Source organism: Aspergillus fischeri, genomic scaffold (assembly GCF_000149645.3).
Source record: "Aspergillus fischeri NRRL 181 1099437636264 genomic scaffold, whole genome shotgun sequence".
NCBI classification, from domain to species: Eukaryota; Fungi; Ascomycota; class Eurotiomycetes; order Eurotiales; family Aspergillaceae; genus Aspergillus; species Aspergillus fischeri.
In genome coordinates this window covers 6,025,942-6,049,964 of record NW_001509762.1, presented here as the reverse complement: position 1 = coordinate 6,049,964, position 24,023 = coordinate 6,025,942, and the positions used below count along the sequence as shown (strand labels likewise).

General features: G+C 49.8%; 9 protein-coding genes across 9 annotated transcripts; 5 read left to right on the top strand and 4 right to left on the bottom strand.

Annotated features, from left to right (window-relative positions):
- Positions 1–287: 287 nt before the first annotated feature.
- Positions 288–1,721, bottom strand: NFIA_092770 (putative MFS monocarboxylate transporter (Mct); the record flags this gene model as incomplete). The annotated part of the gene is made up of 2 exons (XM_001261212.1): positions 288–735; positions 787–1,721. 2 exons carry the CDS (start codon positions 1,719–1,721, stop codon positions 288–290), a joined length of 1,383 nt encoding a protein of 460 aa, XP_001261213.1.
- A 555-nt stretch (positions 1,722–2,276) lies between these two features.
- NFIA_092760 (alpha/beta hydrolase) lies at positions 2,277–2,846 on the top strand (the record flags this gene model as incomplete). The annotated part of the gene is made up of 2 exons (XM_001261211.1): positions 2,277–2,302; positions 2,363–2,846. The coding sequence occupies 2 exons, from the start codon at positions 2,277–2,279 to the stop codon at positions 2,844–2,846; spliced, it is 510 nt and encodes a 169-aa protein (XP_001261212.1).
- Positions 2,847–3,603: 757 nt separating this feature from the next.
- Positions 3,604–5,322, top strand: NFIA_092750 (putative extracelular serine carboxypeptidase; the record flags this gene model as incomplete). Its single annotated transcript, XM_001261210.1, has 1 exon — positions 3,604–5,322. The coding sequence occupies one exon, from the start codon at positions 3,604–3,606 to the stop codon at positions 5,320–5,322; it is 1,719 nt and encodes a 572-aa protein (XP_001261211.1).
- Positions 5,323–6,108: 786 nt separating this feature from the next.
- Positions 6,109–7,520, top strand: NFIA_092740 (glycosyltransferase family 31 protein; the record flags this gene model as incomplete). The annotated part of the gene is made up of 2 exons (XM_001261209.1): positions 6,109–7,125; positions 7,185–7,520. 2 exons carry the CDS (start codon positions 6,109–6,111, stop codon positions 7,518–7,520), a joined length of 1,353 nt encoding a protein of 450 aa, XP_001261210.1.
- Positions 7,521–7,622: 102 nt separating this feature from the next.
- On the bottom strand, positions 7,623–10,078 carry NFIA_092730 (potassium ion transporter; the record flags this gene model as incomplete). The annotated part of the gene is made up of 9 exons (XM_001261208.1): positions 7,623–7,866; positions 7,919–7,962; positions 8,009–8,726; positions 8,774–8,888; positions 8,935–9,246; positions 9,298–9,491; positions 9,538–9,825; positions 9,872–9,992; positions 10,042–10,078. The coding sequence occupies 9 exons, from the start codon at positions 10,076–10,078 to the stop codon at positions 7,623–7,625; spliced, it is 2,073 nt and encodes a 690-aa protein (XP_001261209.1).
- A 2,600-nt stretch (positions 10,079–12,678) lies between these two features.
- On the bottom strand, positions 12,679–13,494 carry NFIA_092720 (uncharacterized protein; the record flags this gene model as incomplete). The annotated part of the gene is made up of 1 exon (XM_001261207.1): positions 12,679–13,494. The coding sequence occupies one exon, from the start codon at positions 13,492–13,494 to the stop codon at positions 12,679–12,681; it is 816 nt and encodes a 271-aa protein (XP_001261208.1).
- Positions 13,495–18,061: 4,567 nt separating this feature from the next.
- On the bottom strand, positions 18,062–19,112 carry NFIA_092710 (uncharacterized protein; the record flags this gene model as incomplete). The annotated part of the gene is made up of 2 exons (XM_001261206.1): positions 18,062–18,967; positions 19,014–19,112. The coding sequence occupies 2 exons, from the start codon at positions 19,110–19,112 to the stop codon at positions 18,062–18,064; spliced, it is 1,005 nt and encodes a 334-aa protein (XP_001261207.1).
- Positions 19,113–19,572: 460 nt separating this feature from the next.
- NFIA_092700 (glutathione S-transferase) lies at positions 19,573–20,440 on the top strand (the record flags this gene model as incomplete). The annotated part of the gene is made up of 2 exons (XM_001261205.1): positions 19,573–19,610; positions 19,657–20,440. 2 exons carry the CDS (start codon positions 19,573–19,575, stop codon positions 20,438–20,440), a joined length of 822 nt encoding a protein of 273 aa, XP_001261206.1.
- Positions 20,441–21,914: 1,474 nt separating this feature from the next.
- Positions 21,915–23,256, top strand: NFIA_092690 (uncharacterized protein; the record flags this gene model as incomplete). Its single annotated transcript, XM_001261204.1, is given in 2 exon segments — positions 21,915–22,473; positions 22,484–23,256. The coding sequence occupies 2 exon segments, from the start codon at positions 21,915–21,917 to the stop codon at positions 23,254–23,256; spliced, it is 1,332 nt and encodes a 443-aa protein (XP_001261205.1).
- Between the last annotated feature and the right edge of the window lie 767 nt (positions 23,257–24,023).

Below are 24,023 nucleotides of genomic sequence, written 5' to 3'. Positions count from 1 at the left end.
ACATCTCCAAGTTCTATTGTCTTATTCTCCTCATAACGCGTAGCACTGATTTCCGTGCAGTCCACTCCATCATAAAGTGTACAGCTGGCGCCGAATCCTCGACTCAAGCAGCCTGTTCAGGTCTCCTCTCAAGGAATATTTGTGCACCGGGGAAACTCAAATAGGTTTCTGTCAGAGCCACGCATAGACAGTGTCAAAAAAGTAAGGTTTGTAGTGAATTATAGATACTATTATCCCGACTGATCCTGTGTGTTGATGCCTGAGGTCTATACCGGTGTGAATATCAATTACACCCTCTTTCTCAGCGACGTCCCTTGCAAAACCACTCTCGCAGCAACAAAGAACACCACACTCCCCACCATCATTGCCCCAGCAAAGACTTGTAACCCCCAGTAAGTCCCTTGCTGTCGATTCAGAATCGCCCCCGCAATTGGGCTTCCGGTTAGCGTTGCGATGCTCATGCAGGTATACAATACTCCCTGTCGCACACCCGTTTTGCTCATATCCGCCGTGATCTGACTGAGCAGCGCCGGAACCATGCCGACAAACGCTCCGGACGCGAATCCATACAGCAAACTGAAGATTACATAAACGGCCGCAGAGCCAGGGGCCAGCAGCGTTCCAGGAATCCAGAGGACGAGAATCGTCAGCGCAGAAAGGGTACACATGGCGATCATCACGTTGAACCGGCCGAGTTTATCTCCAAAGTAACCGGGAAGGATTCGACCAGGAAGACTGTCTCATCAGCATATACTCTGTCCGCGCAGCTGGAGACTGGACACTAACCTTGCAGCATTTAGAATGGTCAATAGATACTCCGCTAGACTCCGTCGAACTCCATCTTCCTGCGCCTCCAGTATCACATAGTTGATCGGCACAAACATCGCCCAGAAGCCACAGCAAGACGCCAGCATCAGCAACACAAAGGGCACCTCCGAGAACGGCCCGATATAATCACTGAACTGCACCCTCCTCGGCACAGGCGCGATCCGCGAGCGAACAGTCATATTCGCCACAACCAGCAACGCCAGCACCACAAACGCCGAGATGCGCAGCGACCATCCGAATCCAACCCGCGGCAGCAGTCGCGATAACATCGCGGAGAAGACAACGCCGCCTATCGACGACCCGCTTGACATAATCCCGAATGCGAGCGCGCGGCGCTTATCGAACCAGGTCGCTGTGCAGGCGGAAGCCGGATAGAAGACAAAGCTGGCCCCTAGGGGACTGCAGATCCCCTGCGCAAGGAGGAATTGGTAGTACTCGCTCGAGACGGAGATCATCATGAGGCCAAAGACGTGGAGGAATGTGCCGATGAGCAGCATCCACTTCGGGCCGTAGTTGTCGAAAACTCGGCCTAGGACGATGCCTGCGGCGAAGAGAACAAATGGCTCGAGAGACAAGATCCAGGAGATGCTTGATGCCGAGTACTCGCGCAATTGATTACGTTGGTAGTAATCTTGGAAGACACCGATCGCTATTTCGGTCAGATTTGTTCTCTGTCGGTGACGGACAAGCTCACCGTTCACCCACCCAAATCCACAAAAGAGACAGCACCAGGCTCCTGCGACCACTGTCCAAGCATGAAGTCCGTGGTCCATTGGCGCAGCGGACTCTTCTTTGGTCTCGTTCGCCGTTGCAGCCACATCGTGCTTCACTGCTGTGGCAGGACTAAGTCCCTTCTCTAGGCTGGACACCTTCATCTCAGCTTGAGGAGACATATCGGGCTGCAGAATGGCTATTCCATCCAGTTATTAGGGATGGACTCAAACATCTCGCAAAAACTTCATGAAGAAATCTTATCTACCTTAACCATTTTAGGTGTCCGCTATCTGCCTCATTTTTAGCTCGTATTTTTCTCCAATCAGCAGCGCACCGAAACTGATCTGCCACTACTTAGAGAAAATTCCATGCAGAGCGGAAGAAATATGGCAGTGGCAATCCTAGATGTACAGTAGAGGAAGAAAATAAAAATAAAAAACGTTTGAACCAGACCCGAATCGAATTGTGATAAAGTGACTGTTTTCTCAGTGCGCAAATATATCTGTGGCCGCTTTATGATAAACAGAGCTATATCGCAAAGGTCACAACCAAAGCCTTGAGCAGTATCTAGAGCAGCTTATCCAGCTCAATATGCCATGCAGAGAAGGATCATGATTCCCACGGATGGTATATGGAGGGTTCAATGTCTCATCTAGATGATGTCATTGTATCATGAGCATGCGTCCTAGACAGTCAAGGTGAACGGAATATCCTTACGACTTGATATACGTAACATGGGCGTAGGTTATGGAACAAGATCGTCATAGCACTGCGGATTGTTGTCCGCCTACATTTCAGGTAGATTCGCACCCTGACGAAGTTCTACATATACCGTCCCGAAACGTCGATCGCACCGCACCGTCAGGCTCGACATCTACAACGGCTCGAGAACCACAAGACTCTCGCCGGTCTTGATAAACGCCTGTGTCAGCGGCTTCACGCTCCGCGCATTTGGCATCGACGATGAGTTCTGCCGTTCAATCGCGCAAACAGGCTACACCGTGCTCGACGTGAAGTACCGCCTGGCACCCGAACATCCCTTCCCCGCTGCGTTCGACGATACCGAGGACGTGGTGAAGTGGGTACAGTCCCAGCCTGCAAGGTTTGATCAGGCGGGTATGTCCCTATCCGGGTTCAGCGCAGGGGGTAATCTGGTCCTGGCGGTCGCCTCATCTTCTCTGCTCTTCAGCACTGCCAAAGAAAATGAAGAATCACCATTCCACGCCCTTATCGCATTCTACCCCTCTACGGATCTGTCACAACCGCCACAGCAAAGAAGCAAGTCGTTAGGTCAAAGTTTATGATTCGAAGGATCCTCCCTTCCTTATCGGAATTCTTCATTCGTGCTATCGGAAACCCCGCGAGGTCGACACAAGAGATCTGCGGCTTTCGCCATCATATGCAGATCCGGCGCAGATTCCCAGGAATATGCTGATATCATCACCGAAGAGGATCCGTTCACGATCGAAGGAGGAGTTTGCGGAGAAGGTCCGCACGGTGGAGGGTCATAACGTGGTATGCCATCGGATGGAGGGGTGTATGCACGGGTGGGTTAAGAAATCGAAACGGAGACCAGGGAGTGGAAAGCTAAAGAGGAGGCATATGGATATGCTGCTGAGATGCTTAAAATATGAGGGGAGTTGTTTCAATGGGAAACGTGATCCTAAACAAAGGGAGATGTCTCGAGGATAACTTGAAGCTAGTCCATAGTAGGAATAGTAAGGTGACATTGAGCCGAGGTACAAAGCAGTCAACAAACGCTCATTTACACTGACTCTCCTCTGGACCAGTTCCTTGAAAGCATCAGAGATAGGAGTGAATATAATGACTTGCGAATAAACAGCAAGCACACTTGTCCAATTCTCTATGGCATGTGATGTGTGAACATGCCAACTGCGCTTGTCGTAGGTGTGGAGACGGGAGGGGGATCGTCGCGATGGATGATCATCCGGCGGAGCTCCTAAGGACCTTGAAAGCTACGGAGTACTCTCTCTTGCCTTTATAAACCTCTACTATCGTCGATGTTATCTCTGCTCTGAGTACACATTGTATACCATAAAAATGCAGCTGCGAGCTGTTCTGTTCCTTATTGGGACATTCCTGGCCTCCGCCGCCCAAGGGTTCGACATCTCTCCATTGGAACTGCAATTCCCACTTCTCCATCAACTGCGACTGCTGGAAGATGAAACGAGTGCATCACTACACCTGACGTCTTTGAAGGAGTTTATAGACTACAATTTCTCAGTGCCTATTGACCATTTTCACAATGAATCTCGATATGAACCTCATACTGGCGACCATTTCAACCTCCGCTACTGGTTCGACGCCAGTCACTACAAGGAAGGGGGACCAGTATTTCTCATTGCAGCCGGGGAGACGAATGGTAGGAATCGTTTCCCGTTCCTGTCTCACGGAATTGTGACCCAGCTAGCCAAGACCTATAATGGTCTTGGAGTTATCCTGGAACACCGCTATTATGGAGAGAGCTACCCCTTCGCCAATCTCACCACGAAGAACATCCGGTTCTTGTCAACAGAGCAAGCAATGGCTGATTACGCTTACTTTGCTTCCAACGTTGTTTTCCCCGGACTGGAGCACCTGAATCTGACAGCTGACACCGTGCCGTGGATTGGATACGGAGGCTCCTATGCCGGAGCATTTGTGGCTTTTCTTCGCAAGGTCTACCCAGAGGTCTTCTTCGGGGTTGTGTCGTCATCGGGAGTCACCGAGGCAATTGAGGATTATTGGCGATATTATGAGCCTATTCGCCAATTTGCACCGTCCGACTGCATATGGAGTATCGGAACGTTCATGGATATTGTGGATACCATACTGATTGAGCATGCCAAGAACGAGACAATGAAATCCTACCTCAAGGCTGTTTTTGGTGCAAAGTCCTCGATCGTTGATGATGAGTTCTTCGCTGCGGCTCTCTCGAGTACCCTTGGAGCCTTTCAAGGCCGGAACTGGGATCCTGCGGTCGGCGATGGTACTTTTCAGAGATATTGCAAGAATCTCACGAGCCCGGCATTGCTCTATCAGCAGAATAATACTATAAAAGCGTGGACAGAGGAGGTCATCTCCGCCACAAAGTATGATGTAACCAACTCCAGCTTGGTGACCGGGATGCTCAATTACGCTGGTTACATGAACGCTACGATTTTCTCCCATCTTGATGAGGTTCGCCGTACCTCCAGTCCCAAGTCACCACAATCACTGGAAAAATCGACAGGGGTTAGCTGGGGGTACCAGGTCTGCACCGAATGGGGATACTTTATGCCGGGGTCAAGCGTTCCAAAAGATAGACTGCCTCTTATCTCCCGTTTGATCACGCTTGCCAAAGAATCTCAGTTCTGCAAGGAGGACTTCAACATCACCACACCCCCTGATACCGACCGGATTAACAAGCATGGCGGGTTCAACTTCTCGTACCCGCGGGCGGCCATTATCGATGGACTGGCCGATCCTTGGCGAGACGCGACACCACATGCAGACGGTGCACGACCAAGAAAGTCAACGGACGAGGAGCCGTTTATCCTTGTCGATGTCCCGGCTGAGGATGTCTGGGATGGGATTCGCGGTGCGGTGCACCACTGGGATCAGAATGGCTTGTCCGAAGAAGATGTGCAGCAAGGGAAGACCGCACCAAAGGCCATAGTCAACCTTCAGCAGGAAATTGTACGGTTTGTCGGGGTGTGGCTGAAGCAGTGGAGACAACACGAGGATGTCTCGGATCCGACAGCGAACACGGCAGTTGGAAATCGACAGCTGGTGCTCTAGTTGACTCATTTGGTACTCAAGGTTGAAGAGTGTGTAGATGATGATGACATATCTGCCTAGTGATAGCGTGACATTGGAAGCTCTGTAGACTCTGGCATGTGTTGGACGCTAGAAACTCCACCCAAGAGAAACGGTTTCACTGTGGATCGTCAAACTCTCTGGTCAAAGCGAATCGGAGACATTGACACTGCTGATCCAAACCAATAGCATCGACAAGGCTGAAACTAGCTTGTCAATGTCGCAATTAATAGAGTCAGTCAATTGAACTGCGTGGGGCAGACACCATTTCCCCAGCGATGATAGGTTTTCCACTCCCACAGATCCCAGCTCCCGAAGCTGAAAATAACTGGACCATCAATATTTCTGTCTCCCATTCTCCACATTCAATTGCCATTATGATGATAAATGGACAATGGATTAATCTAGCGCGCTGAAATGGTGGAAGCCGATCTTAGTGCTCACTTTCAGTCTCCGTTCAGCCACGCCCGGCATAGCAACGGTTTACGGACGGACATTGATCAACCCCGACCGACCCTGGACCCTGGACAGTGCACACGGGCACTAATTGAGTATTAATTTCTATGTTTAGGGCGCTAGAGCACGATATATTGGGAGTGTCTCACAAGCTAGAGCCGCGTCTCACTCTTCTCTCGCAGCGGGGTTGCTTCCTTCTTCATCTGTCGTTGTCGAGCTTACCCCGGCCGCTGGTATATCCATCCACATGTGCCCGACACATTTGCAACACGCTCAAACCGAGCTAAGGTTTTGAATACGGTCGCGTTCGACATGAAGCCGTTGGAGTTGAAGCTAAAACCGGAACTTCGCCGTTTCGCACCAATGGCGCTGGCCGCCGTCCTCTTCTTCTGCACTCTGGTGCTCTTCTACGAGATGATGCCGGCTCTGCACGAGACGATCGGAAAACCGACGGCCAGCAGCCACGGTACTAATCCCGGGCCATCCGGCGGCCCAAGCGACGACTTCCAGCATACCGACCGGCGGTGCCACGCGGTGCCAGACCCAGGGAACATCCTGTTCATCGTGAAGACGGGAGCGACGGAAATCTACGAAAAGTTACCCACGCAGCTGCTGACGACGCTCGGATGCGCGCGGGACTTTTTGATCTTCTCCGACCTCGAGGAGCAGATCGGCCCGTACCATATCCTCGATGCGCTGGCGGACTTCAACGCAAGCATGAAAGCCACACATGCCGACTTTGAGCTCTACCGGCAGCAACAAGCGTACCAGCGCGGGGGGCTGGACATCGCCACGCTCAAGGACGACGGCAAGGCCGCCTGGACGCTCGACAAGTACAAGTTCCTGCACATGGTGGAGAAGACGTGGGCGCAGCGGCCGCACATGGACTGGTACGTTTTCATCGAGAGCGACACGTACGTCGTATGGACGAATCTCGTTCTGTGGCTGCGGCAGTTCTCGCCGAAGGACAAGCTGTACATGGGTTCGGCGTCGTTCATCGCGGACCAGGGGTTCGGCCACGGCGGGAGCGGGTACGTCATTTCGCGAGCGCTGATGGAGGCGTTTGTGGGGAGGGAGCAGAGGATGGCGGGTCGGTACGATGATGCCATTCCGAACGAGTGCTGTGGTGATTTCGTGCTGGGCCGCACCATTAAGCAGGAGCTCAACGTGGGGATCCGGAATTTCTGGCCGCAGGTGAACGGGGAGAAACCGGCGACGCTGGAGTTTGGGTCGAAGCAATGGTGCCAGCCTGTTGTCACGATGCATCATGTTATGCCGCGGGAGCGCAGTGCCATTTTCGATTTCGAGCAGGCGCGCGACGATGTAACGGTATGCTGTGCCCCTGAGTCGAGATAAAACGCAAACGCAGCACTAACTTAACAAACTAGGTACCGCTTATTTTCCGGGAACTCTCCGAGTTATCCTTTCCAACCGGGAAGATGCGCGTCCAGGAGGACGACTGGGATAATCTCGCTGATGTGCCTGTGGAACTGGACAGCCCCTCGATGGAGGCCTGTCGCGACGAGTGTTTGAGTCAGGACACCTGCTTCCAATGGCGGTACAGCAAGAACGAGTGCCACGTGTCGACGGAGTCATTCAAAATAGGAACAAAACGGCTGCCCGAGTATCACCGGCGGTGGTTCTCAGGATGGAACGTCCAGCAAATCCAGAAATGGCGGGACTCACATCCATGCGAGAAGCCCGCATGGGTCAAGCCGCATTAATCTGTACATAGATAGCTGTAGCATATTATGATAACGAGCGATTCACTTCATGTCTATGAAGCTGCCTAGTAACGCACATCTATATCTATACCGTGTACGTAACTAGCTAGTATGAAACCGCTTAATCCTCCCCATCCTCCCCAGCGACCTCACATCATCAACTCTCTCCAGACTATCATCCAACCGCTCATTCGGCAGCACAATCGCCCGATCCAGCTGGTACGGTAAGCCCCGATGCCGCCCGCGGATCATCATCGCACAGATAACCAGCTTGCTGAAGACGGAGAACTGTCCGCTGAGGGAGGTATTCACAGTGGGATAGCCCAGACTCAGCCCAACATTCGCACTATCACATTATCAGTACTGTCAGGACAGAAATTTAGAGCGATAGGACATACTACGCGGACACAACCTCAAAGAAGATGGGGAAGACGGCGAATGCCTATCCTGTCAGCTTGCTTCCACATCAACGGGAGAAGGGAGGGTACCGGCTCCGCGGGATCCATAACCCGATCCGACTCCGCAATACAGATACAAAAGATCCCGAGGAAAATATACCACAAGTCAAAGGTAAGTTGATTCCGGATATGCGATAGAACATAAGATCGGCCGTCCGATTCATCAATGGTCGCCGCGTCGTTGGGGTAGATGCCCAGCGCGCGTTCCTCGTAGGTATTTGACGCGCGGACGGAGATAGCGATGGGGTAGATTGCGATATACATCATGACCAACAAACTAAACTGCACCGCGGGATTGACGTTCGCGAGGTTGAAGACTGCAGTGCCGGTGTGGCGGGCTGAGGCGGCCTGGAAGATAGCGGCTAGGACGCGGGGGCCGGGGGGCAGGACGGTGAGGGTGGGGTTGTGGAGGTCGAGGACGATGATGAGGATGACGTCGACGAGGTTCATGGTGAAGAGGATGGCGAAGAGGACCCAGGTGGGTTTGCTGGGGAAGAGGAGAGTGTAGCAGCGGCGGGGGTGGGTGAGGAGGAAGGCGAGGGGTTCTTTGAGGGATGAGTGGCGCGGGCAGAGCTTGGACATGGTCCAGATGATGAAGCGGAGGAGGCAGGGGTAGAAGGTGTTGCCGGCGTAGGCGAGGAAGCTCATGACGAGTAAGGGAAAGGTTGCGTCCTGGAAGCTGATCATTGAGTCGGGGGTGAGGGTGAAGCCGAGATTGTCTACCATTGTTTGGGCGGAATAGAAGGCCCTACTTTCTTAGCATTGGCATATGATGGCAAAGGGGTTAAGACTCACCACCAAATGTTGCCTTGGCCACATTCGGCAAGGTATTCGCGGTACTTGGGGTTGGCGTGCTGGATCCAACCGACCAGGCAGATTGCGCCGAAGAGATGGAGCCCGAAGAAATACCCTGTTCCGTCAGAGTGTCCTGCAAATGAAAGGTGTTAATGACTTACCAGTGACGATCTTGAGCAACAGTTTCAAACTGCGGTATTCGATTCCTCCCAGCATCTCCCGATCCTCGTCCGTCAGGTTACGGAATTGCGAGTTCCGGCCTAATGTGGCATGCGATGACAGTTCAGGCAGGTCCAGCTGCTGCGAAAGGGACCCCTCGAGGGGCTGAGTCTGCGCCCTGGGGGGATGGCTTGCGGAAGGACCGAGGACAAACATCGTGGAGGCGACTCGCTCCAGCGTGTTTGTCCGAGCCAGCTTGAACCGCCGGCGGGAAGTACCGGGGTGGATCTGAGCGTCGGCCGATTTGGTTCGCTCTGTGATAGTCAGCTGTTATGACCAGTATCCAGCTAGCTGATCTAGCTTACCACAGTCGCTCAACGCATCGTCGACTTCCACGATGGACTGTCCTCGATCTCGTTGCCATGGAGGTGGAACGTAGAGAGCCCTGTCCCGGCCAGCGTCGTGCACGTGCTCGGCAAAGGTGATACTGGGGAAGGGAAACCGGGAGGCTGGATGGCGCAAGGGCGGACTCTGAGTCTCATTCTGAAAAGAATCGTTTCTATGCGCCATGAGCAGTGTCTGGGTAATCAGCGGACATCACTCACTTCTCTGTAGTTGGGGCGCCTGACGCTGTGGCCGTCTTCGAAGTACTGTCCACTCTTGCTTCTGCATCATCCTTCCGTCTTTGTCTGAGAAAGGCAGGGGCTGTATCACAGATTAGCTCAATTGCTGAGAGGCAAAGATATGGATACACACCAACTTCCTTGAGACGCTTTTCGAACCAGCGCAGCCGTACAATCACCACGATAATGTTGACGAAGCCAAGATTGCTGATAATGGGAGTCACATAGATGTAGACCTGTTGATACGTTTTCAAGCGATTGACATCAACACTAGGTCGCGTCAGTATTTCCCATTGCAGAGGATCGAGCGACCAACGTGTTTAGTCCGGATTCTGTCGAGGCACTGGCCCCGAAGAAGAACGCGTCGATGGCTCGGAGGTTGCCATATGGGTAGATGATGGCCAGACTGAGGATGCTCAGAGTGATGATGTACGCATCTGCAGTCGAGTAAGTTTTAGTCGCTCTTTGTTCCAGAAGCCTACTGACAATGCAAAGTGATGAAATTGAGGGAAGGCTTCCACATCCCTGGGGATTGCTCAACTGACACACGCAACGAGGCAGCTGAGAAGCACTTGAAGATGAGAATAAGATGCAAAAGACAGAGAAAAAGAAGAATGCATCGCTTTAAACATGCGTCACTGCACGTGGGGTAAACCATGTGCGTGGGTGGCGGTGCATGAAGCTATAGTCCTGATAACGTTCCTTTTAGCGTGCGGGATTTATCTGGGCCAATCCTCGAGACAATCGAACAGATTGGAAGACATTGCTCGTTTCGGGTCGACAAATCCCATGGTGCTCCTTATCATTGTTGGCAAATTCTTTACCTAAGGCGAATTGTCTGCTGACCTGCATTCTATATCTTGAACGACTAAAATAATGCGATCTGCAAGTCCTATTTGATGCCACACATATCACAATTGACCGGTCATCACCACCAACCTCGCCAGTCCACAAGTACACAATTATTCATCTCTCTGCCTCAATATCTTAACGGTAAACTCTACAGTAACCTGACCAGTTGGAAACCTCCATCCCCCGCTATACTGCCCGAGTCTCTTAACCCCCAGCACCACATCGTAGATGAAAAAGACAAGATGTAGCGTCCTAGACAACAGTCAGCTTGCACAAAGAACAAATAGTGAAACCTACATGACGGCCATCTCGAATACGAGTCCCACGAGTATCAGCGCCTTGATCGCGTTCGCAAACCTGTTACATCTCGCCTCGAACCCTGGAGCTGGAAACCCTTGACTATACTCATTGCATTGTCCCCAGTTTGCAATCGCAGGGCCAGAAAGAGCGTAATTAGCCAAAAAGAGGAATACGATCAACGGATCGAAGATGAAGTTGACGAAGAGCCATGCGCCGGTATTTGGGACGGTCAGTTTGAAGATGCCGAACAAGCTGACGACCGCGCATAGGAAGCTCTAGACTGGGTTAGAGATGCGATCAGATCGACCGAGGAAAGTCATACCAGAGGGAGCAACACTTCAATGGGATCTCTCATGTCCCAGTGGAGAAAGTCATAGTAAGGGGAGATTTTTACCACCAGGTAGACGGTGAGGCTGTACAAGAAGGTCACGGCAGAGGTAATGATGGACGACCAGATGAGAATGGTGATGATTCTTGAAGAGCGTGTTAGTCGCGTTGTGGTAGTATGCTCGTCGTTGTGGTCATTTTGTCCAGGAAGGAGAGGCGTTGTTTCGTCCATGTCGAACCTCAATGTGTTGACGTGTTGAAAGGGGATTCATGAGGGTAGGAGTTTTGGGAGAAGAAGCTGCCAAGGTGATACAGTCTAACCAATGCTAGTTAATCATTTTAGGCGGAGTCAACTATTAGGGCCTTTCGCAGCAATTAATATAAAATTTCTTGTACTGGCGGCTAATCCGTCCGATAACACCCATTAAGATCATCAACTCCCACTGACCTCGCCGTTAATAAAAGGCGCGCCTTCATAGGGACATGCTTTTCAGAAGCCATAGCTTGTTTCAACATGAAATAAATATGGGACAAGGATTGCTGCCATCAACTCAGCTGCTGTCAGAGGTTGTATTATCAAGCGCAAAAGTACATGGCAAAAGATGCTTAGCTGTCTGAAGAGATCTTGAAACCTCAAACAACTGCGTTTTGATATTCTCCCAAATTAAGGTACTTATATGTAGGTGAGCAGAAATTTGGCGACCCCGTGGCATTCTCATAGCCAGGAAAGTCCAAACACGAGTCAGATAGCGAGAATGCTATCCTGGCTTAGCCCGCCCATCTTTTGAAGGTATGAGGCGAATTGATATGAAGGAAAGCACCATCTTTGAAAGCCATCTCCAACAGGAAGGGAACAGGATTGAACCGTGGCTTTCTGCCCTCTCTCAGTGCGACACGGAAACTGTGCTAGTCTTATTGGATGAGGGAATACTTGAGGTACGATCAAGGTGGACATACGCTGTATTCTTTAGACTATCGTTATTCATAACTGGCGCAGTGGTTCCAGGATTGCACTAATTGCGTAAAAGGTGGCGATGACCTCGGTAGAGGTGCAGCACTGATGTTACCTGAACAGGACGTACTTTCGTGACTATCGCTGCCTTGGTTTCAATATGCTATGTTTCGAGCCACTCTTCTGATAGGTCCTCTGTCTTGTCCATCCTGGGGAAATACCAACTCCAAACGATGATGGTTCTCAATCTCCCTTACAGTGACAAGGTGCTTGTACATCTTCATCTCACCAATACCTCCACTAGTGTTACATAGCTTGTTCGACGGCATTGAGTTCAATGCTAAAGCAACCAAGTCAGCGACCGTGGACCAAGGCATCGAGCTGTATCCTGATATAACCGTGTACAGCACAAACACAGATACGAATATGCAATATAATCCCAGGAAAACAACCGCGATCTTAATGGGAACTCCATCCATCGTCCAGGCGTAGCCCCTCAAGCTACCTTGGAACGTAAATACTAGCCCAGGCGGCTTTGGCACGACCTCTGGAAGATGGGTGTGTGGGTTAATGTAGTTCCATAGCTTGTCACCTGCATTCTTTACCTCCCACCATTTTTCAAAGGCACCTGCAGAATGCGACAGCGCGTTTGCAACCAAGGAGGAAATAAGGGCTTCATGCATGTAGGGCCTTTAGAGGGGAAAGGACCGTTGAGCATCCAGACCATAAGTGCCATTGAAAGGGCACACATTGTCTGTAATGGGAAGAGCTCGGAGCAGATTATCAGCTACCGTCCGGTTTTGGTTGCTGGTGTGCTGGTTGAGACTATTGGCCCATTCCGTGGATATCCGCAGCGGAGGATCAGACCAACGAGGAACTGTTATGGGTGATATCGTCGACAGCTCGCTTACAATACTCTTAGACATGGTGGCTAGTCCATCAGAGGTGATCTCCAGGTGAGCCGTGGTGTTCCCCCATCGTGCACCAACGACACATGCCGATGCGGTCAAATATACTTTGCCTGCATTGCACAATTCGGGTTGGACGACTATAACCCCAATCCCCCCTTTCCTGGCGGGATTATCGAGGACGATGTCATCCACCCAGATTAGACGACCTTGTGGGCTCGAAGTTGCCTCTGCCCATATATCCTCTCGCCTAATCCGTGTATAATTTGCAAGCTCGGGCCACTTCTTGGACGAACTATCACACGAATCCCCCCACCCAGCAATGTAAGACTTTGGAAACTGTATGGGTCGGGTATCATTCTCGCTCAAAATCGTGTTCAAATGACAGAACGTGCTGGCATAGGGCTGCGGGGTCTCAATGCTGGCATTAATGGTCATGGGCCGAGATGAAAACGATGCCGCAAATTGGTTGGCTGCGGCCGATAAAGAAAGAGCCACCGGAACATGCTGTACAGTTGCAAGTGTGCTATTAGGTGCATACTGGACATACAATGAGCGGACAACCTGGGACGTTCCTGGAAGGTTTTCTAACCAAGGCATGACGGTTGGAATGAGAACTGAATAAAGCCAGGGCATGTCCCATTTCATCCTCCCAGTGTTATCTCCGAGGTTTATCATTCCAGCCTGCAATCTGGTTTCAGTTTACTTATCACTGCTTACCGCAGGGAGAGCCCAAAGATACTCCCATCCCGCCGAAAAGGAAAGCTCATTTTCTGCATAAGCCATGTCAGAAAATACAAAACCATCTAATGGCCAGGCACATCGGAGGTCTCACCAGTAGCACTTCTATTCGTTAGCAGGGGACTAGCATACCCAAGAGTATCAGGGAATAAAGAAGCATAGGTCAGGTTTGTGCCCAACGGCCAATCTGGGAGTCTATAATTTATCTGTCGTGGCAGCAGCGCAATGGCGCTGGAAGGGCTGATTATGGACACTAGCAAAATACTGAATGGAACCAAGCAAACAAAACTAAAGTATAGTTACCCCGAAAACTCCTTCGTGGTCACCACAGCCCAAAGTCCCGGTGACCAGATGACACTCAGCTGGGATATCCAAAAAGACATAAATATAGCTCCACATGGAACAGCAGACTCATGAGTGAGCAGATACTGGAGATATACGGCCATTATTATGGCGACCAACCCCTGCATGAGTACTTCATGAGCCTTTGAGACATACTGAAGAAGACTAAGCTCAGCAGATCCAGGCCATAGAAACAGGTCTTTATATTAAGGACAATCAGAGCTAATGCCATTCCAAGGGGAGCAAAGTAAAAGAGTAGGAATGAGTAAAAGGATCTGAGTCAGTCATTGCTAATGATGACTTTTCGTTTCTCCTTTGTATATTCCATTATGGACTTTGCACCATCCATAGATTGCGTCGAAGCTAATAGACCTTGATCACTGTGACAGTGGATTTCCTGCTCTTTCTATGTGGTGGCCATGGGGTCATAAGGACTATGAATCCGTGGGGCCCTCTATCTATTTTCACTAAAAGATCCGACAATGTCTTAGTAAATTTAAGATTGCACTCAAAAGGTGTGGCTTTTAGCTCTGGGGAGAAGATCCCATCAGGTATGAAAGTTTCCCACCTTCCCCTATTCTTCATTTAATCCTTCCTAAGGCGGTGCAGACACAAGCTGAAAACTTGCTAAGTGACGCCAGTGAATCCCTTCAAGCACAATTTAAGCCTAGCACTGATACTCCACCAATGATATTGATCTGAGTAATTACGGGTAAAATATGAGCAAGGAGCTGCCTTGGAATTTTCCGGGAAGGGTTTCCTGGCGAGAGTTATCATCTAACCTAGCTCTTGGCAGGTCGGGCCAGCTTTCGTGCGTTGGGTCATCCAAGCATATTATTTTTATTACTATCATTGTTATATATCTTTGGCTATTGCGGCCATAAGCAACCCGCGCTTGTCAAAGTGCCCATCCGATCGTAAGCTTCTGTCTGAACCCAAACCCTCAAGGCGATTTGCTGACGGCAGTACCAGGAAACACTATAACCAAAGCAGGACGGCCCTCTGAAAGACCTTTACAAATTTGCGTATTGACATGTCTTCAGCTTAAGAGGTATAGTCTGATGGTATACTGTCAGATTTAGCCTGTGGGCTTCATAAACTTTAGAGTGTAGTCATATCCTTGCAGAGACTTGATCTCCCCGCCAGTGGCATTTCTCGTGCAGTGTCACTCGACTACCAAAGGGCACTTCATACTTACTTTGTCGAATGAGACGCTGCTCTCAGTACCATGATGATGTTCTTCCTATCCTGCCCAAATTCAACTCAGGAAAGTCCTTAACCGTGTCCATTCCAATCACTACAAAGTCGAGAATTAGGCGCCTAACACACTGCCACTAGAAGACCTGCTAACTGTATATCTATAGAACAAGGCATGAACGGCGCACAGCTGGTTCTTCAAGCACTGTCAACGCTGCAACTGCTAATCTCTGGCGCAAAATCTCGGCACCTTTCTCCTTCATTAACATACTGCCAACAGGCTACAATAGTGTGTCTGTCGAGAGATATAGGTGTAGCAGTCCATGACTCCATAATGCCCTACTAAGGAGCCTCAATGGGCACTATTGCATAACAAGATCTACTGCATAAACTATGTTGAGCCTGTAAAGTATGCATTAACTCTGCAATCATAAATACAGCTTTTAGAAGGGATAGGCGTGGAAGTTAGGGAGGGGATGTCTGTGTTTAGTTTATATCTACCTTGTGAGGCTAGGGATGCAACTTGTAAAGTGGAGATTTCGACGTTGAATTTGCTAGTACAGGTACGAATGAAGCTCTCATTCAACTGCGTCACCAGAACAAACCACAGTCTACTACTTAGCAAGCTGAAAATTGCGCACAATCTTATCTTGAGCATGCTTCAATCCTTCTAGAACATCCTCTTCAGTAGTACATTGAGGTTGCAAACATCCATGGAAGAACTCTCTAGACATTTTGTATTAAAGAACATCCCCTTAGTAGTAATCTTACTAGGATTCTACATAGCTTGCATCATAAAACTAGCATAACTTTTAAGGCTCTATAAGAAGGTTAAAGTCCCCTGGAGTACATGCAAAAAGTGATATAGTATAGCCTCATACTATTCCTAGATAACAGTAACCCCCTGTCTCACAGCCTTCCACATAAAAACTTTACACTCATCTATTAGTAGCTCCTTGCCACAGGAGATAAAAATAGGAGGTAACCCTCTCCATGAGGGTGCTGCAACTAGGGAGATAAGAGGGTGATAGAGAGCACTTCCTTCATAGAAAAGATCAGCCCTAGGTGGATTCGCGGGCCAAATATTGCATGGGGAGAATGAGCCAGGTTAATCAAAGGTAGGGGAAGGTAGTTATACTAAGCATATATTTCAGACAACTGCATACTGCGTGTGAGGTCAAGAGAGGGTGAGCCTAGAGTGATTCCAGCCGGTAGGGGCACCTTGGCTGGCTTTCCATGGAATATCATAATAAGAAGATCACTATCAGGCATACCCCAGTAGAACTGAAGAATTGTCTGCAGGAGGACTGTTACAAGGTTTCCACCAGCAGAATCACCCCTAAATATAATATGTGATAGTGGCACCAGGCTGTAGAGAGTGCCTTCCAGGGATAGAGTGTCGCATGTCCATTTGTTTAATACATTAGGTGTAGCTAACTGCTTGACTGGACTTATCTAGGAGTAACTTAATATTAATTTAGTCAGCCTTGATAGTGTTTAGTAGCTATTATTAGATATATTCCCTCTGCTTAGATGCAATACTTGGGGATAACCTGGCCTTAACTAAGTCTGGATATATCACTCCAACTTTCCACATCAGAGAGTGAAGCTCAAGATAGCTGACTGGACAGAGTAGATAAGTTCTTATTACTACCACGCTTGTAGGCCGTCAGATTATTAACAGAGCTGATATCCTATAATGACATTGATTGTCTCCACCAGTGACTGAGTCTGCACGCGTGTTCGCAGGTTCTGGACTACATACACCTGCATTATTTCTCTTCAAGATGTCCTCGTTCCATAGTATTAATTCAATGGCTTGGCTACGGTCTTGGATGTTTCATCCACACTCTATGAGATGCGAAAACTTGCAGGGATTAGGGATTCTTAAAAATACACACAGACCAGTCGCACATGGCCATTTTCCACAGTTGTCACACGGTTAAGCAGTGGCACATGATTGATACACGCTGTATCTGACAAAACCTTCAATGATGCGACATCATATGTCTTTAGGAAGGTGGGTCGTCTTTTGGTTCAGAGGACGCATAGTAGTGTTGCAATCGGAGCCACCACAGTTGAAAGGAGAGGTGCTTTGGTGCCTAATGCATAGTACCAGCCGCCAAATCCCAGATGCCCAAGGACATAACAAGTGACCAATGGGTTATCATAGGGACTATCCAGGCCATATTGCAGCCATTTCAGCTGCAGAATGCCTACGTCCATCCAGTATTATCCATTCCTTATATAGCAAATGAAGGCAACCCTCAATGGATATACTCAATTTTGTACTTACTGGACATAACAGGAAGGAGCATTAGATGGATAAAACAGACCCCTATGACATCATACAATGGTTTTTTGTGAGAAGCCAACAGCGGTAGGGCTGAGGTAAAACCATAGTAACTGTGGACAATCACCGTGAAGCTGTTAAGACCAATTGCGAGGCTGGTCAGACCTACTCGCCAAGGTTCAGACAAGAACATGCTTGCATGCAGATATATCAGTTCCTGGTGGTCCTGGTCAGGTTTGCCTTGTTACTTCTCAAGCCTGTTATATGCTCTGTGAGTCGGACGGGGGCGGAATCGACTCGGGCATGTCGGGATTATTTTCGGGGCGAGCCGCTCCAGTTCGTATCGGAAAGTGACTCAAAACTTCGTATTCACAGTGCACATGAGTGACATGACCGGCACACAAAGGGTAAACGAGCGGACTATTTCGGCTTGCTTGGTTTTCTCAGCAATGGTCACGACCGTTCCCGTGGCCAAAGAAAGCAGTCATTATCTCGCTGCCACTGCGGAAGATTACATGTGCGAATGAACAGATGAAAGTGTTGAAAGAACTGGTATTGGAGCTAGAAATACTAGAAGAAGCAGCTGAATCCAAACTATGGTATGGTCGTCACCAGAGTCTCCGTCACGGCAGTGGTCTTGGTATACACGGAGCTCGTCATTGTCGCCACCGGACAATTAACCAGCGGCTTAACACTCGTCAGCCACCCAAAGAACATGTCCGGATTACACCCCATGGGCGGCCCCGTGTAGACATAACATGGCAGCGTCAAACCATCACACGAGACCGTCCCACCATCACCCGGGCTCGGCGCCGCCGCATTCGTATATATACAGTTCGTATACTTCGTCGATAGCACATCAAGGTCCGAGAAGAAGGTGACACTCTGCAGGATATCAGACCATGTCTTCGGCCGCGGCCTAGCGGCCCCATACTCCGGCGAGAATTTCACTTGGCAGATATTCTTCGTCTCGGAGATGCTGTAGAAGTCGAGGTCGTAGTCGCTGACTACGAAGTTGCGGTATCCCATCCTCCAGGCGGCTGCCATGCCTACCACGCCCAGGCTCGCGGGGTATGTGGTGGTTAGTCTCTCGGCTCGATGACTACCTTTGTAATTGTGGTGACAGTGCCGGTGCCGGTGCCGGTACCGCCGCCGCCAGATGTTGGACTGGGTGTGATGGGTCCTGACAGAGGTCATCCGAGCAGTCCATGTAAGTTGGATCCGAGGGAAAGTTGCCCGGTGTGTAGGGCGAGAGGCATTGGGCTTGGGCTGGTAGTACGGCGTCTCTGTCTGCAAATGACCCATGTAGATATTTGCCGCATTCAGAAGCTGGTACTGGTACATTTGCGCATGCTCGCTGGCTGTGCCGTAGAGCCAGGTAGGTCCCTGAGACTCAATAAGCATGCCTCGTCCAACGAAAACCGAGATATCGGTCTGGACATTCAGCGGCACGCCAGCAGGTCTTTCGGTGGCGAGCGCATTCAGAGGACAAATTATCCTCTATCAATTCAGCCATATATAAGCCATTCTCTACTTAAATCATTACTCTCTCTCCAGAACTTCTGTCACGGGTCGGAGTAAATGAAATATAACCCGGAATTCTCAAGCCTGGGATCTTCAAGTCTGTCAGGTAACACGGCAGCATTTAGACACCTCTCTGGTAAAGGAAGGATATCAAATAGGGTTCTCCAGTGACACACTTGCCGACAACATCGGCAAAGATGTGCTTATATCAGCCGATTCTGAGTTGCTATCATGCTCAACTAGGTGCCATGAACATATATGTACATATTATATCATCTCATTTTCTCCTGCGGGGTGGTCTTTGCTGCTGACGTGAGACTGGAACTGTTGCCTTTAATTGAGTAGTACTGTACTGAAATAGAGGCTATGTTTTCTATATATATACCGACCAGCCACTGAGTCTGATAGATGAAATATTATTTCAGTCTCTGTATAGGCCCTAGAATCTTGTCCATACATCCACCGCTATAATAACTCTTTATTGCATGTCGTAACCGGCAGACAAAGAAAGCAGACAGCTAAAGTTCTTTCCACTTTACTATCGTCATCTTATACTATAATATTTTATTTATTACGCCACGATGAATGCGAACCGAGGCGCCAAAATAATCCTGCACTGGTAACCCTCTCTCCCAGTTCGCCCGCTCTCAAGCTCACTCTAGCAGGCTGGAGAAATCCCGCGCCCAGCGCATAATGTGGCTCATGGAAGAACTGAATCTCTCCTACGACATCAAGACCTACAAACGCGGTCCCAACGGCATCGCTCCCCCGGAGCTAAAACAGATCCATCCACTGGGGAAATCACCCATCGTCTCGGTCCAACCACCGGATGCCTCCCCCATGGTCCTTGTCGAGTCGGCCGCCATCATCGAGTACTTCCTCGACCATTTCGGTGGACCGAACACCCACCTCGTTCCACAGCGCTATAAACCCGGGCGCGAGGGCCAGGTAGGCGGCGAAACAGACGCCTGGATGCGCTATCGGTACTTTATGCACTACGCAGAGGGAAGTCTCATGTCTCCGATCCAGGTGCAGCTCATCATGAATGGTATTTCCTCTCCTCATCCCATCATGTCCCTGGCTAATGCAGGAACAATAGCAGTCAAAGACGCTCCCGTCCCCTTCTTCATCAAACCCATCACCGGCTTCATCACCGGCAAAGTCAGCGCCGAGTTCCTGGATCAAGAACTCCGCACCCATTTCCGCTTCCTCGAGGACCAGCTGGCGTCGGCCCCGGAGGAAGGGCCGTTTCTGTGTGGTTCGCGGTTGACGGCTGCGGATATCCAGATGAGTATTCCGGTTATTGCGGCGCTGAATCTTTCTATCATCCCGCGGGGGGAGTATCCGCGGTTGGATGCTTATGCGGGGGTGATTCAGAATGAGCAGGGGTACAGACGGGCTGTTGAGAAGGTGGAGAGGATTGAGGGGAAGCCTTTTGTGCCGATCTAGCTTCCATGATACAGGAGCAACCACATGGCAGGCACAGCCGTCTAGTGCTGTGTAACTAGAATGCATGAGACATGGCTTGCACGCTGACGTGCCGTCTTCTGGAGTAGTCCATGTGTAATGATGACCAGGTCCGCATCGTAAAGGATGACGAGAGCCGCCAATGGAAGACTACAGATGCAATGAACATATGAAAGTTAAAGAGAACCATCGATTTAGCTAGCTTACTAGACGAATTAACCGATCCAACTATGGTATCGTCATCGTCAACATCTCCGTCACAGTACTCGTAGTAGCATACACCGAGCTAGTCATCGTCGCCACCGGACAATTAACCAGCGCCTTGATGCTCGTCAGCCACCCAGCAAGCATGTCCGGATTACACCCCATAGGCGGCCCCGTGGTAATGCAACAAGGCCAACTTTCTCAGCATGGAGGAGCACTGTGATTAGAAGTTCATCGCTTATGTAGAAGGGCGGTCCTATTCCGCGTTGCTTAAGTATCGCCAGGCTTGTGAGTCGGTTGTTATTGTTCATGAACTGCAGTACATCCAGCATCATCACTATCTCCTTGTTGCCTTGGGGCCACAGCAGAACTTTGTCCAGGTGGAAAGAGACTTCTCAGACTTGCCGCAGAAGATACAGGAGCTTCTGGATAATCCTGCTAAAGCTCAGCTGATTGCAAGTAATAATGTGAATATGTTTCAGGAACAAGATCTGACACCAGCTGCTGATGCATGTTACTGGAGGGCCTTGCTACAGGCGTGGGCTGTGGCCTCTCCTGATCTCTCTCCCAGTATTCCTTCCCATGGTGGTCTCCGATATGAGTCATTCTTATTACTCAGGGACAGCAATTTTTGGGTGAAAATCATGTACTTAACAAACGTTAATCCCGCTATACTAATAAAAATTGTAGGGCTGCAAATTCCAACCCTATATACTTCCTTTGTTGCCTCAAATAGTAAACGCAGATTAGCCAATATTAGACATGACTGGCCACTTACGACCCTTTGCACCAAGCTATACTGAGGACCTTCTGCAGCCGACGAACCCAGGGACCTGCTGTCCAGAGAAGTAATTTCTTGGTTGACCATGACTGCGGCGTGCTCTGTGGCGTGTAAACAAAGAACAAAGAACGCCCAGATTGGTCTTATGCATCGCAGGGCCACAAGACTTCCGCTAAGATATTGTGGCCGGAAAGAACGGATTGAAGCGAGCAAAGAATGTATATTCAGTATCAGATGGAGAAGAGAGATGTAGATTGATCGGGAAGTAAATACTCTCATACAGATTAATGCCTAGATTGTCAGGCCCGAAAAGATCACGTGCGCCGGGCTTATTTGCCCGGTTGCACTAGGTAGACCAACCCTGGAGGTAGTACACACTCATCTGCATTCGCTCCTCTCCTTCTAGTGGTCTCTCGCTTCCAGATCGCGCTGTTTCTCTCGCCCTCCTCTGAGCTCAGCTTGCCGATCACGATGTCTGCGCACCACTACAATGATATTCGTCGCGATGGGTTCATCTCAGCCTTTGGCCGCTTCATGACAGACCCGGGTCGTATGGATCGAATCGCAGGTTCTCAACTTCGGAGCATGTTTTTGCCAAAGCTGTCACGCGAAGGGCAGAAGGCATTAAGAGATAACCCCGACTTCGTCCGTCATCAGTTGAAACACTATGGGGTGCAATTCGAAGAACGTGAATTCACTGGCAAGGGAACTGCATTAATGAAGGCAGCCCTCCAAGCTGGGAAGTGCGATCAGGTCCCTGATCACATTATGAAGCTGCAAAAGCAGATGCATGCAGATTGGATCAGCGAACGTTCCCCCGAGCAACTCTCTTCCCACCCTGACTGGGTCATGCAAAAGTATTTCTTATCTGCTGATCAACCTGATCGTACAAAAACGACCACTGTCATTGGCATACCCCTTGATCGACACAGCCAATATCGTTCCGGGCAGATGATTGAAGCTGCCAGCAAGATCACTGGTCTGCACCATATGAGAGCCTTTGGACCGAAGGCTCAGGTGATTTTCATGGGTTGGGATAGAGCAGCCGTGGAGAAGGCAGCCAATCAGCCCTGTCGAGGAGGCAAGGCGAATACAGGACGAGGAAGACGAGCGGGAGAATGAGCGAGAACAAATACATATGGACTATCTCAACAGCCTTAGCCAGCAGACAGAGGATGTCACCCCCGTCGGCACCTACATTGTTGACAGTGAGACTATTGAGAGGGAGTACCCAGACATGGCAGGTGATCTCAGCCTTGACATCCATCGGACCGATACACCTGGTGTTTTCAAAGCCGACTTTGATTTCGGAATTCTTGAAGGGGTTATGATTATCTGTTCCGAGAAGTTTGCCCTGGATGAATACTGCGCTCAAGCCGATCGCGACGATGAATCCGACTGGAACGATTCTATGGATGAAGAGGGATCCGAAGAGGAGACTGATGACGAGGATAGCGTTCCAACCAAGAGGACCGTCAAGCTAGGCGCTAAGAGAAATCCACCGGCTTCTAAACCTATGACGAGGCCGAAGAAGTATAAGGCAGGGCAAGATCAGGCCCGCAAATTTCTGCTCAAGCTCAAATGCCGCGAGATGGGAGAAGGCGTGATCCACTTCCAGGCAAGCAAAGGCACTATCAACTTCAAGGATAAAAACTTCGCTAGCTTCGAAGGAGTGGCGGATTTCCCCGGCGTGGGTCAGGGGGTATCTTTTTTTGCACGCAAGATTTCTGATTTGCCTTGTCCATCTGGAAACGATTGGGCCGACTATTCGGAGCGACAATATGAGATAGAACGGGTCAGGAGATGGCACTAAATCCCATCGCTCAGTGTGCAATGGGAAACCCAAAGGAGCCTTGGCTATTTTGCTAGAACAGAGCCTTAGAAAATAAATAAAGCGAATTCGTTTCTCGCTTGGTTAAATCTTCCGAGAGATGTTCACGGGTTACTCCCGCAAGTACCCATTTATCTGGAAACGAGCACATTCTTGGTCTGCTGCCTACGGAAATCCCTGCTCTTGGGCCCTGGCATACCGTGACATCAACTTAAGGCAGCGGTGTTCACCCCTTCTCAAGGACTCTCGCACATCCCTCGAAACCCTTGTAGGAAGGGAATGCTAAGGCCTCAAAAGCTTTTCTAAATGCGTAATGTATGTCCCTCTTCCCCTCCTCACCTTGCCGCGCCTATTACACCAGAGACCTGCCCCTGTTATAAGTGAACACATCGGACGCACCACAGAGACCGACCCATGGAAGTCTACAAGTCACCTTGGCTTGCGCGCTTTCGGTCCAGCAAGTGGGATTTGAATGATAAAGCCTTGGAACAAGCGGAAGCAATTTGTCTTGGACAAAGCAAACCGGATCCTTGGGCGTTAATATCCATAGTCTTCGTATGTCCTCAATGAGAAGTAAATCGACCCACATCAGACCCATGTAAATCAACTCTCCACACATGCTGTAAAATACCACCCAGTTGTCCATAATCATCCTATAACCAACCTCCGTTCTCGCAGACTGTTCACTCCCTGGATTATTTTTCATCCACCCTGAAAGCCTAATCTAGGGACTTAAGGTGCGGTTTCTC